This window comes from Pipra filicauda, unplaced genomic scaffold, assembly GCF_003945595.2.
Source record: "Pipra filicauda isolate LSUMZ 115617 unplaced genomic scaffold, ASM394559v2 scaffold172_size1731463_pilon, whole genome shotgun sequence".
In the NCBI taxonomy this organism is placed as follows: Eukaryota; Metazoa; Chordata; class Aves; order Passeriformes; family Pipridae; genus Pipra; species Pipra filicauda.
The window spans coordinates 430731-446898 of NW_024104240.1; the positions used below are offsets into that span (position 1 = coordinate 430731).

A 16168-nucleotide genomic window follows, 5' to 3' on the forward strand; every position below is an offset into this window, starting at 1 on the left:
AAGTCACTGGGAAGCTGCCTTTGTTTTTGGAGGCAGAAACCATTTTGCTTTCGGAGCTGCTGCAGCGTGCTTAGGATCCCCATGCTCTCAAAGGGAGGCCTGAGGAAGCAGGAATATCATTGCTTTCTGTAATTACCCCATCATAGCTCCTCCTCATACCAGTGAAAAATTCTTTGTCCTCCAGTTCTTGCATGTAATTTCTGATTTAGGATATTTTTTTTCATAGAATCACAGAATCGTTCAAGTTGGAAAAGACCTTTAAGATCATCGAGTCCAGCTGTTACCCCAGCATTGCTGTGGTCACCAGTAAACCATGTCCCTAAGTCACCATCCTCCAGGAATGGTGACTCTACCACTGCCCTGGGCAGCCTGGGCCACTGCCTGACTGCCCTTTCAGGGAAGAAATTTTCCCAATATCCAACCTGAACCTCCCCTGCTGCAAATTGAGGCCACTTCCTCTTGTCCTGTCCCTCATTCCCTGGGAGCAGAGCCTGACTCCCACCTGCCTCCACCCTCCTGTCAGGGAGTTGCAGAGAGCGAGAAGATCCCCTTCCATTCCTTCTCTGGACATGCTCCAGCACCACAATGTCTTTCTGTCATGAGGGGCCCAAAACTGCACACAGGATTTGAGGTGGGGCCTCATGAATACAGGGGGAAAACAGATTTTTGTTTAACATTCCAGCCCAGGGAATGTCTCTACACCAGTTTGGGGCTTCCCCCCCCAGCATTCCTGTAGCACTGGAGTTGTTAGCAGAGATTGCCCATGGATAGCAGGGGTGTTCCTGCAGTCCCTGGTACAGAAACTGCCCATCCAGTGCTCAAACCAAACCCACCCCTCACAGCAGAGATGACAGCTGGGCCAGACTATCCCCATGCTAGGAGAGACACAAGAAAATGAGCAACATTGACCCTTTTCATGCACTATCCCTGCTCCACCCACCCTATTTACCTTATCCCCGGCAAGAGGAGGGTCTCACAGCAGCCCTGACAGGTTTGGGGACATCTGGCTGTTTCCCACTGCTTTGAACCAGGGTCCCAAGCTCTGCTCCTTGCAGGGGAGCTGTGGTGGCCCACGTGGAGATGCACACACCAGATCCACTCCCCAAGGCTGCACCCCTGCAGCTCTGTCCCCCATTGTCACCCCATGGTCTCCATGCTAGGAGTTTGGGACTGGGCAGAGTCTCGTGCGAGGCTCCAGGGCCTCTCCAGACAAGAGCATGTTTGACATTCCCAGGAGGTTTTGATGTGGTTGCCCAATCAAGTTCCTTAAGGACACTGAATGGTCGGGCTGTGATGGGTGATGGGTGGCTTATCCTCCTGTTCCCTGTTCAGAGTTTAACCCCTGGGCTACTGAGGACCAGCACAAACACATGTCATGTCCCACAGTGTCCCTGGTGCTCCCACCCATCCCTCTGCTGCTGGGTGGGCCTCATCCTCTGTTGGGTTCCACTTTCTGCAGCTGCTCTCACAGGGCCTCCCTGACCTCCTGGGACCCCAGTGCTGCCCTGGAAATGTCAAAATGTACCCTGCAATGTCTCCTTTTTAGGTGATGGCTTGATTAGTGATTACTTGGAGTCCACGGATGCTGTTGGAGACTCACCTCTCCAGGGAAGGCAATTGGGAATCACTTGCAAACTGCAGATGCAGTTGGGAATCTCCCCTGCTTGGGAGAGGGGAGGTTCGGATATTAGGGAAAATATTAAGGATATTAAGGATAATTTCTTCCCTGGAAGGGTGGTCAGGCACTGGCACGGGTTGCCCAGGGTGGTGGTGGAGTCACCATCCCTGGAGGTGTTCAAGAAATGACTGAACATGGCACTTCGTGATAGTTTAGTGGGCACAATGGGATTCAGTAAAAGGTTGGATTTGATGATCTTGGAGGTCTTTTCCAGCCTTAATGATTCCATGATTCTACTTTAGGGCAGTTGAGAAGGTGTTGGCTGAAGGTGGAGAGAAAAACAAGCCATGGAACAACGGTAGCTGACTGTGCACCTGTTGTACTAACCCATCAAGGTGTGTCTTTAGCAAGAAGAGCCTCATGGTGTGTGTTTGGAGCAAGCCCAGCCCTGTTCACAGACGATGCACAGCCAGGACAGAGGCTCCATTTATTTCAGGGTAATTCTACCAGCGCTGCATCTAACAGAGTGAACACCTCTGTGCAGGTAAAAGGCAAACTGCGCTCCCGGCGCTCCCCAGGCATGCAGTTCCTCTGCACAGCTTGCTCTTCTGGTTCAGGATCTTGCACCTCTCAAAAGCCAAAGCTTCTTTCCACGGGTGAAATCTGCCTCGAGGCAGCAGCAACAGCCACCTCGAGCACCCAGTGCACCCCTCACGTGAACCCACCACACCTTGCTCGTCCCCAGGGTCCAAGGCCACAGTCCCCGTGGGTTTCCTCAGCTGTGCTCATCCCGAGGGATGTTTGTGCTGCTTTTCTGTGGCCTGGCAGCATCAGGAGAGGTTTTGGTGGAGGTGTCCCCGAGGCTGGTGCAGGAGAGGTTGGAGTGGGGAGCTAGAAGCCTGGTGGGAGCCCTGTGCTAGTGGCCTCCAGCCTCTGGCAGCTGGGAAGCGTAGAGAGCTAGAGTGTGATGGAGGAACTGGTACTGCTCACTCGTCTGGATCATCCCACCTCTGCAAGGGAAAGGCAGGGCCCACTGACACTTAACCAAACCCAGAACCCCGTTCCCAGCCCTCTGCTCCTGGGGCACAATATTCCTGCATCACCAACCATGTTTAGATGCCTCTGAAACAGGCACCAGAGCTGCCCAAAGAGTACGGGGGCTCAGAAGCATTGCTGGGCTGTTCAAAATGAGATTAGAAACTGATTTGGCTCTAGTATTTACCAGTACTTCTTGAAAAGTGGCCAGACAGAGTTTCTGGATTTAATGGTTGAGCTGGAAGGGAAGGAGCAGATGGCTGCCAGATTCAGAGCCCCTCTCCTGTCCCTCATATCCTCAGGTCAGATCTCAGCAGAACCAGCCTGGCACTGGGAATTGTTTGCTTTCCACACATCTGCATCCTCCAGCAACCCTTCTGGTTTCCACCAAAAATAGTCCCCGTGCCCCCTCGGGATGCCCATGCCCACGCCCCTCCCACATCCCTCCTCCCAGGCTTGGCACCCAGCAGGACCCTCCAAGGAGCCTCCTGCTCTGAGCACCCACCTGTCTATGCGGAGATGGCACACGATTCCCAGGATATCCACCTCCCCCTTGTCCTTCAGCTGCTGGCACCCCATCCTGGTGGCGATGAAGCAGCCTGTGCGGCCGATGCCTGCGCTGCAGGACAGACAGAGCTGTGCTGAGCACCGACAGCATCCACTGCATGGACCTCAATCTGCCTGAGCTGGATGCACTCCTGGATTGGTTTGCTGCCGTGATTTCTTCCTAGAGGGATGCTGGGGCCCCAGTCCCAGCTGCCAGACCAACATCCTTAGCCAGGCACCAAAAGGCATGGGCTGGGGTCACTCTGCCAATGGCAAGGGGGTCTTGCTGTGTTGCACAGCATGGCTGAGGCTGCTCTGGAAGCACAAAACCAGCCCATGCCCTGTCCCTGCACTGTGCAGGGGGCTCTGCAGCCCCTTCCCCTCCCAGCTGGGCTCTGACTTCAGCACTCAGCAGTTAGCACCCAGCCTGCAGCAGCACATGATGAGTGTGTTCCACAGGGACAATCAGGTGCTCTGCTCTGCTGTCCCCAAATTCACTTAGCAGGGGGAGAAAATAGGCAGAGGCCACCTCCTGCAGGAGGGCTGCCCTGAAACACAGCTCCACAACCAAGCTACAGGCCATGCTCAGTGGCAGAGTGAGCAGGAATCACAGAGTCACAGAATGGGTCAGGTTGGAAGGGATCACCCAGGGGTCAAGCAGGGTCTTCCAGAGCCAGAGCTGTGGATGTACCATGGGGCTGGGTCCCGGCTGCAGACTTCTCCTGCAGCCTGCTGTCCATGGACCCAGGTGCAGGATGTGCCAGGCTAATGCCTCCATCCTGCTGCCAGGACAGGGCCTGCTGGTTGACAACTCTGCTGTGGGGTTGCTGTGTCCTGGGATTTCTGCACAGGACCAGCACATGAGCATTCACACGTGGGCTTTTCTCGGGCAGGCTGACTCCAAAGTGAAGCACAGACAGGGATCAGGTGAGGTGCAAGCTCTTACCTGCAGTGCACCACGATGGGCCCTGGGCTGGCTGCAGTCTGCAGAGTCTCCTCCACCTTGGACACCAGGTGCAGCAGAGGCTTGGCTGACTCGGGTGTTTGCTGGTCCGGCCAGGAAGGGAAGAGGATGTGTTTGACCTCCCGACATTCTCCTTCAAGCTTTTTCAGCACAGAAGAAAGAGAAATCAGGATGTGGGAGCACTGGCCAAATGAAAGCATAGTCCAGCTCAAGCAGAAGCCAAGCAGCCTGTACCCACCTCAGCTGCTCTCCTCCCAAATCCCTCTTAGAGCCTCTGCCAGACACCCGGGAGAGACCCCTGGGCCAGGGAAAATGGGACGTGTCCCGTCCCAGAAGATGGGAGCAGATGCAGAGTGTCCCAATACTGTCCCCAGAGTCCAGACAAAGCAAACAAGATCCTTTAGGCTAGTGTCAGCCCAGGGTGACCATGGGGAGCCCATGGGGCAGAGCCCAACAACACAGTGGGCTGGTAGCACCACTCTGCCCAGCTGACCCCCTCTCCTCCACACCCCAGGGCTGGGTCCTGCTCCCTCCCAGCCCCCCCAGGCAGGAGCTCTGCAGACCTCTCCTCTGGCAGGGGGCTCCTGAGAACCATGAACCCCCCTCTTTCCTATCACACAGCATTGCCATCTCACTACAGATCCCCAGGGGTGTTAGGGGCACAGCTGGGCCCCGCTGCACTGCCCCTCTAACCCCAGGGTGGGGCTGGAACCCACCTGGATGCAGAGGTCCCGGACCACGTACTCCGCGCCCTCGCTCACCCCCTGCACGCGCACGGTGAAGGGGCCGTAGGTGCCTTCCTTCTCAGGCCAGTAGTGGACACATTTCTGGAGGACAAGTCAGGTTTTGTGGCTGTGAGATGCTCAAGGCACCTGCTGGATGTCTGAGCTGTGCTTGGCTCAGTGCTCTTGGGAAGGGGCATCACCTGGGGGGACGTGGGGGAGTGGGGAAGGTGGATGTGGAGTGATACAGAGGGGAAGCAAAGAAGGGATAGATCCCTCTCCCTGCATCTGCTGCCCTTCAGCCACTCCCATGCCTGCCCTGGCTTTCAGACCCCAGGGCTGCATAGCTCTCCCCAGCCCCTCTTAGCTTCCAGGCCCAGCAGGACCCAGGGCACAGGGAGGCTGTCAGTCAGGAGAGAAGGGAGCAAGGACATGGCCATGAAAGAGAGAGTGAGTTTTCAGTTCTCAGTTCCCCCAGGCTGGTGCTGCTTGGATGGCGAGCCAGGGTTCCCAGCAAAGGCACAGCACTGCAGGCTCCCACCCCAGCTTAATCTCCTGGCTGAGAGCTCCTAGCCCAGGGGAGAGCTGTGGGGGGCCAGAGGGGCACTGCTGCCTGCTGCTTCTGCCCCCTGCCCAGGGGTTGCTCTAATCCCTTTAGCCTCTAATCCAGCTGGCAAAGCATGCCCAGAACACGAGGCCATGTGAGGGAGAGAAGCTTTGCTTCGTGGAACCAGGGCTGCAGCCCTGGGACCCTCCTCCTCCACCTGATCCATCAGGGAACCCTCGGAGACCAAAGCACAGCAAGCGGGTGCACAGACCCCACGCTTGCTCTCGCACAACCCTTCGCTGTTGCCATTACCCCACCCCACCCTGTGGCCCTGGTTGGGGGCGGTGCCCGGGCCTGGGAGGGGCGCTGGTACCTCCTTGCGCTCCTGGAGCTCGGTGATCATGACGATCAGGGGTGCCTCCTCCTGCCACACCATCTCCCAGAAGTCGGTCACGGTGTGCAGCATGGGTCCCTGCGTGGCGATGTACTCCCGGGGCCGCCCCGCGTAGCCCTGCCGAGCACGCGGTCCATCAGGGAAGCTGGGGGGACCCCGAGGGGAGGGGGGGCCTGTCTCCAGACCTCTCCAACCCTTACGGGCCTTTTCTGCCTCTACAGGTGAAAGCCTGAGCCACACACATTATTTCCTACTAAACCTGTCCTTGAAATGCTTTTGCAGACCTGATGAGGGCATACCAGGCATCCTCACCATCCTGCTGGTCCCACCATCCACGAGCAAGTCCACGGAGCTGGCCTTGTGCACCCAAGCTCCTGCAAGCACCCCTGGTGAGGACAGCCAGCGTGGTGGATGCCTTGGCAAGGCAGAGCCCTCGCAGGGACCTGCACTCCTCACTGTGGGCATTTCCACAAGGACAAGCAAGAGTCCCAGTTTCACAGCTCCAAGAGTTCTCTACCTCCACTGCCACTTCCTCCCCCAGCATAAAATTACTAAAGATATCTAAAAGCTCCGAGTCCTGCTCATCTCCTGCTTCACCCCCCGGCCCTGGACAGTGTGCAGCAGCAGCTGGCAGGAGCTCGATGTACAAGCAGAGGTGTAGGAGATCTCTCTCCCAGGGTCAGTAACAAGTTACTCCAGCTCCCAGCTGGACATTCCATTTGGCAACACATCAAGGAGTCTGGGACCCAGCTGAGGATGCCACAGAGATGCTGGGGGAGGCACCCCCAAGCACCCCAGCTTTTGGAAAAGCGAGGACACAGCACTCCAGGCAGAGCTGTAAAGCTGTACAGCTTTGTCAAAAGAGATCTCAGTTTAAAATTGTTAAGGACTGTCCTCTGAAGAATCGATGTATAAGTTCATTTGCTTATCTGCATTTGTGTACTGCCCTTAAGCCCCGCTTAAGGTGTGTGTGTATGGTGCATCTCCCCAGGGAATTTAATCTAATCACTAAAGTTCAGGGCTAACTTTATAAGACAGTTGTTGATGACTGCCTTACCTGCACTACTAGGCATTAAAAGACCTAAAATCTCACACTCAGAAACATTTCATGGAACACCATCAGCAGGGAAAGCATCAATCCCAGGTGGGGCTGATGTGATCAAGGGTCTGTCCATCACCCCAGAGGGCACTTTTTGTGGGCTATTTTTCCAAGTCCCACTTTCCCTTGCTGCCATGCACTCACAGTGTCTGTGGCCCCACCTCTGCTTCCCAGCACCCTGGCCAGTCCCAAGGGAAGAATGCCAAAGTGAGATGAATTGCTCAGAAAGAAGCCTGCCCTCCAGGCACCTGGCACTTGGCTGACACAAGATCACATTTAAGGGTGATATGTGGTTCAGCACAAGTGAGGCTGCAGCCTGGAAGGGTTTGCACAGGGATGGATATCAAAATCAGGTTGTCTAAGTAACACCCTTGGGTCTGGGGATTTCTCAGTCTCTGGAAAGGGACCCAATCAGGTGCCAAAAATAAGCCATGCCCCACCTTCATTAAGCTTTCCTCTTGGGAAATTGTAACAAACCCCACCTTCATTAAGCTTTCCTCTTAGGAAATAGTAACAAACCCCCTGAGTAGAGAGAAATCCCTGGATGTGTGAGGGTTGAGGATCTCTGAGCTGCCATGCTCTACTGGCATAGCTTGCCTCCCATGGCCTTGCCAGACAGTGGGCCAGTGCGTGAGGAGGAGATGGAGGAGCCCTTGCAAAGCAGCCTGTCGAGGGAGAGCTGAGAGCAGCCCCCTCATGAACCTCTCCCAGCAAAAGGAGCAGCGTGTCTGCCCTGCTCGGGCAGAGCTGCATCTCTCCAGCTCCAAAAGGGGTGGCAAGTTAAAACTGCTGCCCCAGGGCAGGCCCAGGGCAGTGGGTGACAGTGTGACACCTGCAGACTGCCCTGAGCCATGGGCTGCAGGACCTGGGAGCCCGCCCACGCTCTGCCCAGGCAGAACACCCACCGTGATGTAGTTGGCATTTATGTAGCTGTCCTCCTCCTGCTTCCCCGCCCTCCGGAGGCAGACCCGGCTCTCAGGATCTGGAAGACATGGCAGGTATTACCCCAGGGACTGACCCTACTCATCCTCCCTGTCTCAGCCTCAGGGACTGCAGGCTGAGTCCTCCCACTCCGCGCCATACTGAGAGCTGTTTGCACCCTCCCTCAGGCCCATACTCGCCCCACTTCACCCTCACTGCCCTGGCAAGGCACAGCCCAGGTATGTGCCCAAACCTGCACGTACCACAGTGAGCACATGGGTTAGTTCACCTGCCGGGCACGACCCCCCCAGGACATTCCCACAGTGCCTGACTAGAGCCCAGACGAGTCCTTCCACGACATCCTCAGCCTTTACATCCCTAGGGGCATGCCCTTGGGACATGTAAGACTGCAGGGTGGCAGTGCAACCCAGGCTGGGCTATCCTGCACTGTAGGCAGGACATCCCAGGGAGTAGCTCCCCATGTACCACCCCCTAGCACTGTGTGCACCCCCTGCAACACCCAGCTCCTGCTACATGGGAGGTAGGAACAAACACAGCAGGAACACCAAGAGCACCCAGGCACGCCCACCCCCATGCCAGGGCTGCTCCAAGTCATCCCTCTCCCATGAGCAAACAAAGATGGGCAAATGGGAGGCAAAGGGATGCAGTGGCACGTACTGGGGAGGATGGTTTTGTATCTGTCCTTGAAGGCACGTCCAGGGATCTCCAGCTCCTCTGGATTCACAAAGTTGGGTGGGATTTTCTGCAGGGGAAAGAGAACAGGCGTGAGGAAAGGCTCATTGCTGCCACTTGTGTACCCTGGTGGTGGCAGAGCTGGTCCCTCAGAAGTGCACAGCTGGCCCAGGGACCCACTGGCATCACCAGAGATGCCAGTTCTTTGGATGAGCCCTGTCCTTACCCCAGATGATGTGGGACTTTTTCCAGAGAGGCCACCTTGGGAAAAGAGCTTGTCATGGGAGGGCAGGACCCCGGGGACCCCAAGGATGTGTGTGCACCAGGGAGAGGGTGGTACCTTGGGCACCCTTGCCCTCTGCTTGCCCACTCTGCCTGCCCCACCACCAGGGCTGTGAGGCACAGCTGGGGTCAGAACCTCCCTCAGAGTTGTCCACCCCTGTCTGTGCCACCATCACCAGCCCCTGCCACCCCTGTGTTGAGGAGGAAGAGGGAAGTGTCGCACCAAAAACTCCTCCTGGAGCTGTGCCAGGCACTGGGCATGCTGTTGGAGCTCCTGTCTCCTCAGCACGTGGCTGGATGTCCTCAGGAACTTCAGCGTGATGTCCCGTGGTGTGCAGACGGGCTGGATGGGCTCCACGCTCCCCAGAGAGCTCATGTCTAGCACCAGTGACACGTTGGAGCCCCTCCTGCAAGGCAAAGGGGTCCCTGGCTGACCCACTGCCACCCAAGGACAGAAGGAGAGCCCGTCCCACCATATCATCAGTTAAAACCACCCCACACTGAACAAAAGCCAGGCAGAAACCCCAGTAGATGGGAGGACTGAGAAACAAGGAACCTGAGCTGATCATTTTGCCTTTTGGCTGGGAAGCCCCTGGAAGGTGGTGTCGAGATTTATCCTGGGCTGGGTGGGGGGTCACGGCCGCCTCCACCTTCAGACCTGGCACCTGCACGTGCTGGCAGGTGGAGGGCTGTAAGGAGGGAAGTCTGGGGGAGCCCTGGGGATGAGCAGTGCTGTGGGTATCCCCATGAGGGCTGAGCCACACTCACCTCTCTTGGAGACGCACGTGCTTCTTGGCAGAGGGACTGGGCTTGTCCCGCTTGTCCATGTCTGCCGCAGCTGCCTGGGCTGCCAGGCTGCCCTTATGAACTCTGGAGCACACCAAGCAGGCTTGGACCATGCTGCAGCAGCCACAGAGCCCTCGTCCTGAAGCACAGGGTGGGTCACGGTGGGCCCTCAGCTTTTGGGGAATCACAGAGCCATCAGAGGAGAAGAGGCTGGAAAAGAAAAGGCAGATCTGAGACATACAATGAGGCTGGGTGGACTCCCCAACAGATGGTCTGCAAGCAAGAGATGGGTTTTCAGTTCTCAGTTGTCCTGGAATCAGGACCTCCAGCTTCTGTATCCAGGTGGATGGCAGAGGGAGAGCTCCCAGCACGTTCACCCTCCGGGATGCTGCAGCACTGCAACCCAACAGACACCACTTGTGACCCTGGGCATGGCACCAAGGACCACCTGCTTCCCCCGAGGGCAGGACACCCACTCTGTGTTGGAAGCCCCAGATGCTCTCCACCTCCATGGGAAGCACATGCTGCCCTATGTTTCCAGCCCTTCCCTGCCATGCCTGCTTCAGCCTGGGGAAACAGTGGGAAGTGGGAGAGCTGGAACACATGAGCCCAGCAGTGTTCAGCAGGTGACACGAGGTGGGCTGTAGCCACTGCAGGGAGCCTGGCCAGCTCCTGCTGCAGGGAGACACAGACCAGGCTCCCTCAACAGCCTCATGACTCTGGCGAGGGAGGGATGACCTGGGACAGCCTCCTCCATCCTGCAGGTCTCAGCAACCGTCAAGAGGAAACTGCTTTATCTGGGTGGTTGAGCAAGAGGTGATGGGGCAGCCCAGCCAGGGGAGGTGCCAGGGCTCCTCCATCACCAGCCCCAGCGATACAGGACTGGGGACTTGTGGGTGATGCTGGTTCACCTCTGAGAACAGCTCCTCATAGTGCATGCAGCACACTGGGATCCTAAGGCTCCTTCTCATCCCCAGCTCCCTCCATGAGGAGACAGGGAATGATGTAGAATCAGAGCTCTTGGTGGGCAAAGAGTGGGATCCCTGTTGGCCCATCTGCTCAGGGAGGTCTTGTGGAGAGCCGGGTCCACATGGTGGTTGGGAACACAGCTAGGGCAGGAGATGTTCTCCAAGAATCCCTGCTGCCCAGTGTCATTTCTGGGGGTGGCAGTGCCACCACTGCCACGCACACCAGCCCCATGCCCTGTGCCCTGTGCCCCATTCAGTGTGTCCCGTGTTCCCCAGACAGGCAGGGCATGAGCAGGAACTGCAGCACCAGGAGAGACCCTGACCAGAGACAGCCCAGGCTCCCACCCCAGCAGCTTTCCCTTGTGCTCCAGCCAGGAAACACCTGGGAGATGCCCTGGCCAAGCCCCTGGCTGGCAGAGAGGCACCCTAGGAAGAGCCCCAGCTGCCAGTACCTGCAGGGAGGTGCTCCTATCACCCTGTCCAGCATCCCAGCCCTGCCTGGGGCTGCCTGGCTGCAAGCACATGCCCACCACCCCTGGGCACCGGGGCCCGGCACTGCCCATTGGGGGTCTCGTCTCCAGTGGGCGGCAGGGGTGGGCTGGGGGGCTGCCTACCTGCTGCCCTGCGCTGTGGGCTCGTCGGTCCCGGCACAGGCCCGCGGGCACCGCGCGTCTCGGTCTCACACCACGGTTTAAAGTGTTCAGGAAGCTGCTTATCAAAGGAGCTGCTGCCTCTGCTGCTTCCTCTCCCTCCTTCTCCCCCACCCTGCCTGCCGCCCACACACATACCGGCCACATCTCTGCAGCTCGGCTCCGCTGGGCCGCCTGCAGACCCAGCCCTGCTCCCCACCGGCGAACCCCCGTCCTGCATCCTGCGTCTCCGGGCACAGCCTGACCTCCCCCAAACCCCTGGGGTGCCTCCACGGGCATCGCCGGTGGGGCTGGTGGGGTGTGCTCAGTGCTCTCTGGGACAAGCCATGGCCAGCACTGGTGCCACCCAGGGGGCATGGAGCGACAGGCAGGACCTGGCCACAGGAGGCCGCTGGCAGAGGTTGAGGTGGGATGCTCCACGTGGTGCAGTGGTGCTATTCTGGGGGCACCAGACCCCACCTCCTCTCCTGCAGGAAGCCAGGATGAGTCCTCCCATCCCTGCTCTCCTGCCCATATCCCTTTGCCCAGGCTGTGCCCCAGCTGTTCCCAATCCCACTGCGGGATGAGCCAGGGCTCGCTCAGTGCCTCTTACCCTCAATGCCTGGCCATGTGCAGTGTGCTCCTGGTGTCACCCCACCATCCCCCAACCCGTGTCCATGTGGGGACCCAGCACCTCTCTGCACCCGCGACCATCCCTGGGCACCTCAGGGGAAGACATATGGGCTCCCCCTCTCCAGCAGGGCAGGGCAGGGGATGTATTTGGGGAGGAAGGTCCCTGGAGAGTCTGGCTCAGGTAGGACAGGTCTGCCCTTATGGCACTGCACATCCTTCCTGCCACATCCCCATCGCTCTTCCTGTTTGCTCTTGCCCGGACTCTGCTCAGACACTGCTGCTTCCTTCCTCCTCAGCCCCCACCCTGCTGTGCTGCAGCAGCTCCCACTGCATCCCCCAGCTCCCATGGACACCACATCCCAAACACCCCCCAGACACCATGGACACCACATCCCAAACACCCCCCAGACACCATGGACACCACATCCCAAACCACCCCCAGCTCCCATGGACACCACATCCCAAGAAACCCCCAGATACCATGGACACCACATCCCAAACACCCCCCAGACACCATGGACACCACATCCCAAACAACCCCGGACACCATGGACACCACATCCCAAACAACCCCCAGATACCATGGACACCACATCCCAAACCCCCCCATCCCCCATGGACACCACATCCCAAACACCTTTCCCCTCCCGCTCTGCCCTGGGGAGCTCCCAGCCTGGGCCACCTCCATCCTGGGCCAGCTCCAGCCCAGCTCCTTGCGGCCACTGTCCCGTCCCTGGGATGTGTGGTGCCAGCACTGCTGGTCACTGAGCTGGAGAGCTGCCTGCCTGTGCACAGCTGTGTGTTTGCAGGAGCGGGTGTGCAGGGGGGTGCTAAGGTGCCAGAACGTCTTCCCTGGGCAACCCTGGGAGACGCTGGCAGTGCCACCTTCTACCCAAGACCCAGGATGGGGGGAACGCAGGAGGGATGTGGTACAGGGATGTGCCATGGCCCAGGGTCCCAGGGACAGAAAAGTCTGCACTGCTGGGATTTTTTGACCCCTGCATGCCTCTGATGGTGCACGAGTGGAACCCAGTGTGCTCCCATCCACCAGCACAGCTCCTCTTCCTCCCCTCTGCTGAAGCACCAGCAGTCTGAGGAGGTGCATTTGAGGGGAGAGCATGGAATGGGACACAGACTGGTGGAGACCCTTGAAAGACAAGGTGCTGGTGGGAAAAGAGGCGTGAGATGGGGGAGATAGACTGGATGTGAGAGAGACCAGGAGCAGATGGGCCCAGAACACACTACTTGACCCAGGGCACTTTTCAGCTTTCAGTGCCCACTCCTGAAACAACAGCCTGCTCCCTGCACCTTGTTGCACCCAGCCACGTGTCTGCTGCCCCCCTGGGAATGGCCCCTGCACCCCCAGGCTGCACACAGCAGATGCACATCCACACGTGCAGGAATGTCCCTGGTCACTCATCGGTGTCCACCCGAGCAGGTGGAGGGCGGGCAGATACCTCGAGCAGTGAAGTCCCAGACGTGCCCACACTCACACACACACACACAAAAGCACTTTTGGGCACATCACTCCTGACCACCTCTGAGCACCAGCTTGGAACATGATGCTGCCAGCTGGCTCCTCCAGAGGGACCCGGCTGGATCCTCAGGGGGGTACAGCGGGGAGCAAAGAGCTGGGAGCTGCTCTGGCCAGTGGTGCAAGGCAAGGGACTGTGCTTTTCATGTGCAGCCACACTCATCCCATGTCATATCAACAGCTCTGCACCAGCTGCATCAGGCTGGCCTGGGGTGCAGAGGAGGAGCTGCTGGATCCTACAAGCAGGGACTGCTGGGGCTAGGAATGACTGGGCTTTGAGGGGAGAGGGTGTCCAGTCTGGGGGCAGATCCCAACCCAGGGACAGTTTGCTGTAAGGACAGGACCAGGACACCAGGGCAGCCACCCCCATTGCAATCTGCCCTGGGCAAAGAGGAACCTGACAATCCCCAGAGGGCAAAGCCCAGGAGGGGATGGGGGGAAGCAACACTGAAGGAAATGGCTCTGAGGAGGAGGGTCCCATAAGGTCACAGCTGTGCCCCTCACCTTCCTGCCTCCCTTGTCTTGTCGGGAAGGAGGGTCAGGACCCAGAACAGGAACATCCCTTCTTCCCCATCTCTCCTCTCTGCTCCGACCTTGGTGACAGTGGGATGACAGGGGTTATGATGATGTCCAGAGTGGTGCTGGGACAGAAAAGCTTGGTGATGGAGGGGCAGACACTGGGGGAAGGGTCCCAGCTGTTACCACACCAGCCATGCACCCTGACCCAACCAGGGATGTGCCAGGCTTGGGATCCCCTGTGTCCTGTGTCCATGAACACTTGTGCATTAGTATTTTCTGTTGGGATGTAGGGACTGGAGAGGTCTGTGCCAGAGCCTCGGAGGCCCTGAGGTATGGCTGTGGGTTTACTTTCAGCAACACATGGGGACCCTACAGAGTTGGTGCTCTGGGAAGGAAAATCTGTATTTAGCCCTGGCTGGTACTTGCTGTTGTACACTTGCATTTTACAACTCCACTTCCATGGGATCATCTTGCACCTCTGGCCATGATCTCAGAGCCAGTTCCCCTTGTGCGAAGGGCACCTTCTAGCTCCAGACTGGGAGCGGTTCTTCCCACTTCCCTAGCCAGTCCTTATGCCCATTTCTGCCCCCCGACCTCCTGAGCATGGGCCTCCCCACCCAGCCTCCTTCCCTGGATTCACACACCTTCTCCTCATCCTCTCCAAACAGCAATGTAGCCCCAAAGTCACCTCAGCCCAGGCAGGCACCAAACTGGCACCCAAAGCACAGATGCTGCCCCACAGCCTCACTCCCTGGGATTGCCTTGTCCCGCCAGGCCCCCATCACCTTTGGGTCCGGCACTCAGGAAGGGCTGGTCCTGCTTCCGCTGACACGGCTGGGACTCAGGACGTCCTGCAGGCTTTTGGAAATGAGCCCATCTCCTCCACCGCCTAAACATCGCTCACAGGCTTGAAGGTGAAGCAGCTGCCTCGGGACTGAGCAGACTCTGTGCAAACGGGGCGATCAGCTCCCGGCAGGCGTGAGGAGGACGGTGCAGTCACCCGGAGCATCCCGCAGAGCCGGCCGTGGGGGTGTGAACAGCCCAGGTACGGCACCTTTGCCGGGGACTCCGCCGCGCCGGCCCGGGGACAGCGAGGACCCGGAGCTGAGGGAAGCACCTCCGCAGATTGCTTTTCCGGAGAACAGCGTCTCGCTATTCCGGAGTCCTCCACGGGAGCGCATTCCCAAGGACAGCCCCGGCAGAAGCGTCCTCCGGGCGCAGCCCGTGCTGGCGGGAGCTCAGAGCCCGCAGGGCAGCGCCGCAGGCGAGCCTGGACCCTCGGGCATCCCACCGGCGTGGAGCTGATCCCGGGCACCGAGTCAGAGGCAGCCGGTGTGTGACCTTTCTCCCCGTGGCTGATGACAGTCTGTGCAGCGTTCGCTCCTGCTCCTGCCTGGCTCGGGCTGGGAGCAATTAAGCAACTGCTGGTTGTCTTGCCAAGGCATCGCCGCTGATCCTGCCAGCCCCTGTGCTTCTGCCCTCTCCTCAAGGAGAACCAGGAGGAGGGTTTAACACCTGGATTTCTTGCTTAACTGCTGGATTTTTTTTTCTTCTTTCAATCACTTGATTTGTTCAGAGAGCAGGAGACTGAGGGGAGACCTCATTGCAGTCTTCAACATCCTCATGAGTGGAAGCAAAGGGGCATGTACCAATCTTTTCACTCTCATGACCAGTGATAGGACTCAAGGGAACAGCAGGAGCCGAGTCAGGGGAGGCTTAGAGTAGAAGGGAAAAAGTTTTTCACCCAGAGGGTGGTTGGGCACTGGAACAGGCTCCTCAGGGAAGTGGTCACAGCCCCAAGCCTGTCTGAGTTCAATAAGCATTTGGACAATGCTCTCAGGCACAGGGTGGGATTCTTGGGGAGTCCTGCATAGGGCCAGGAGTTGAACTCGATGATCCTCATGAGTCCCTTCCAACTCAGCATATTCTATGATTCTATGACTGCTGAGTAGAACCACTTTTGGTTTCTGGAATTAGATATTCTCCCACAACTCCTGCAAACAAGCTGAGCTTTCCTCCAAATTTGCCAGCAGAAAGGCAGAGCAGGTGAACCACCAGCCCTACCAGGGTGGGCTAACAGTGATGCAAAGCTGGTGCTGTTGTGGACTAAAGAGGGTGCCTTGGCACAGGAACAGCTCCCCTGGGATAGGTCTCCCAGAGTGAAAGTGCTTTATATCAGCTTGGTTTATTCCTCTCCTCATGTGGGAACAAGCTCTCCAGCTTCATTTTACAATGGAGTAATTGCATAGGAGATTGTTCCTAAGTCAAGTGCATAGAA

At 58.1% G+C, this 16168-nt stretch overlaps 1 protein-coding gene across 3 annotated transcripts; it reads right to left on the reverse strand.

Moving 5' to 3' along the window:
- Window positions 1-2082: 2082 nt before the first annotated feature.
- PTPN7 (protein tyrosine phosphatase non-receptor type 7) lies at window positions 2083-15007 on the reverse strand. Of its 3 annotated transcripts, none has more exons than XM_027728841.2 (10): window positions 14676-15007; window positions 9590-9817; window positions 9045-9228; window positions 8525-8609; window positions 7831-7907; window positions 5806-5943; window positions 4880-4990; window positions 4146-4303; window positions 3159-3272; window positions 2083-2628 (listed from the first exon to the last, which is right to left on the reverse strand). In XM_027728841.2, the coding sequence occupies exons 2-10, from the start codon at window positions 9718-9720 to the stop codon at window positions 2535-2537; spliced, it is 1092 nt and encodes a 363-aa protein (XP_027584642.1). In that variant the 5' UTR covers window positions 9721-9817; window positions 14676-15007; the 3' UTR covers window positions 2083-2534. The 3 variants fall into 3 exon arrangements, with proteins under 3 accessions (XP_027584642.1, XP_039235647.1, XP_027584641.2); XM_039379713.1 differs by lacking the exon at window positions 14676-15007 and adding an exon at window positions 11190-11241; XM_027728840.2 differs by lacking the exon at window positions 14676-15007 and having other exon boundaries at window positions 9590-10284.
- Between the last annotated feature and the right edge of the window lie 1161 nt (window positions 15008-16168).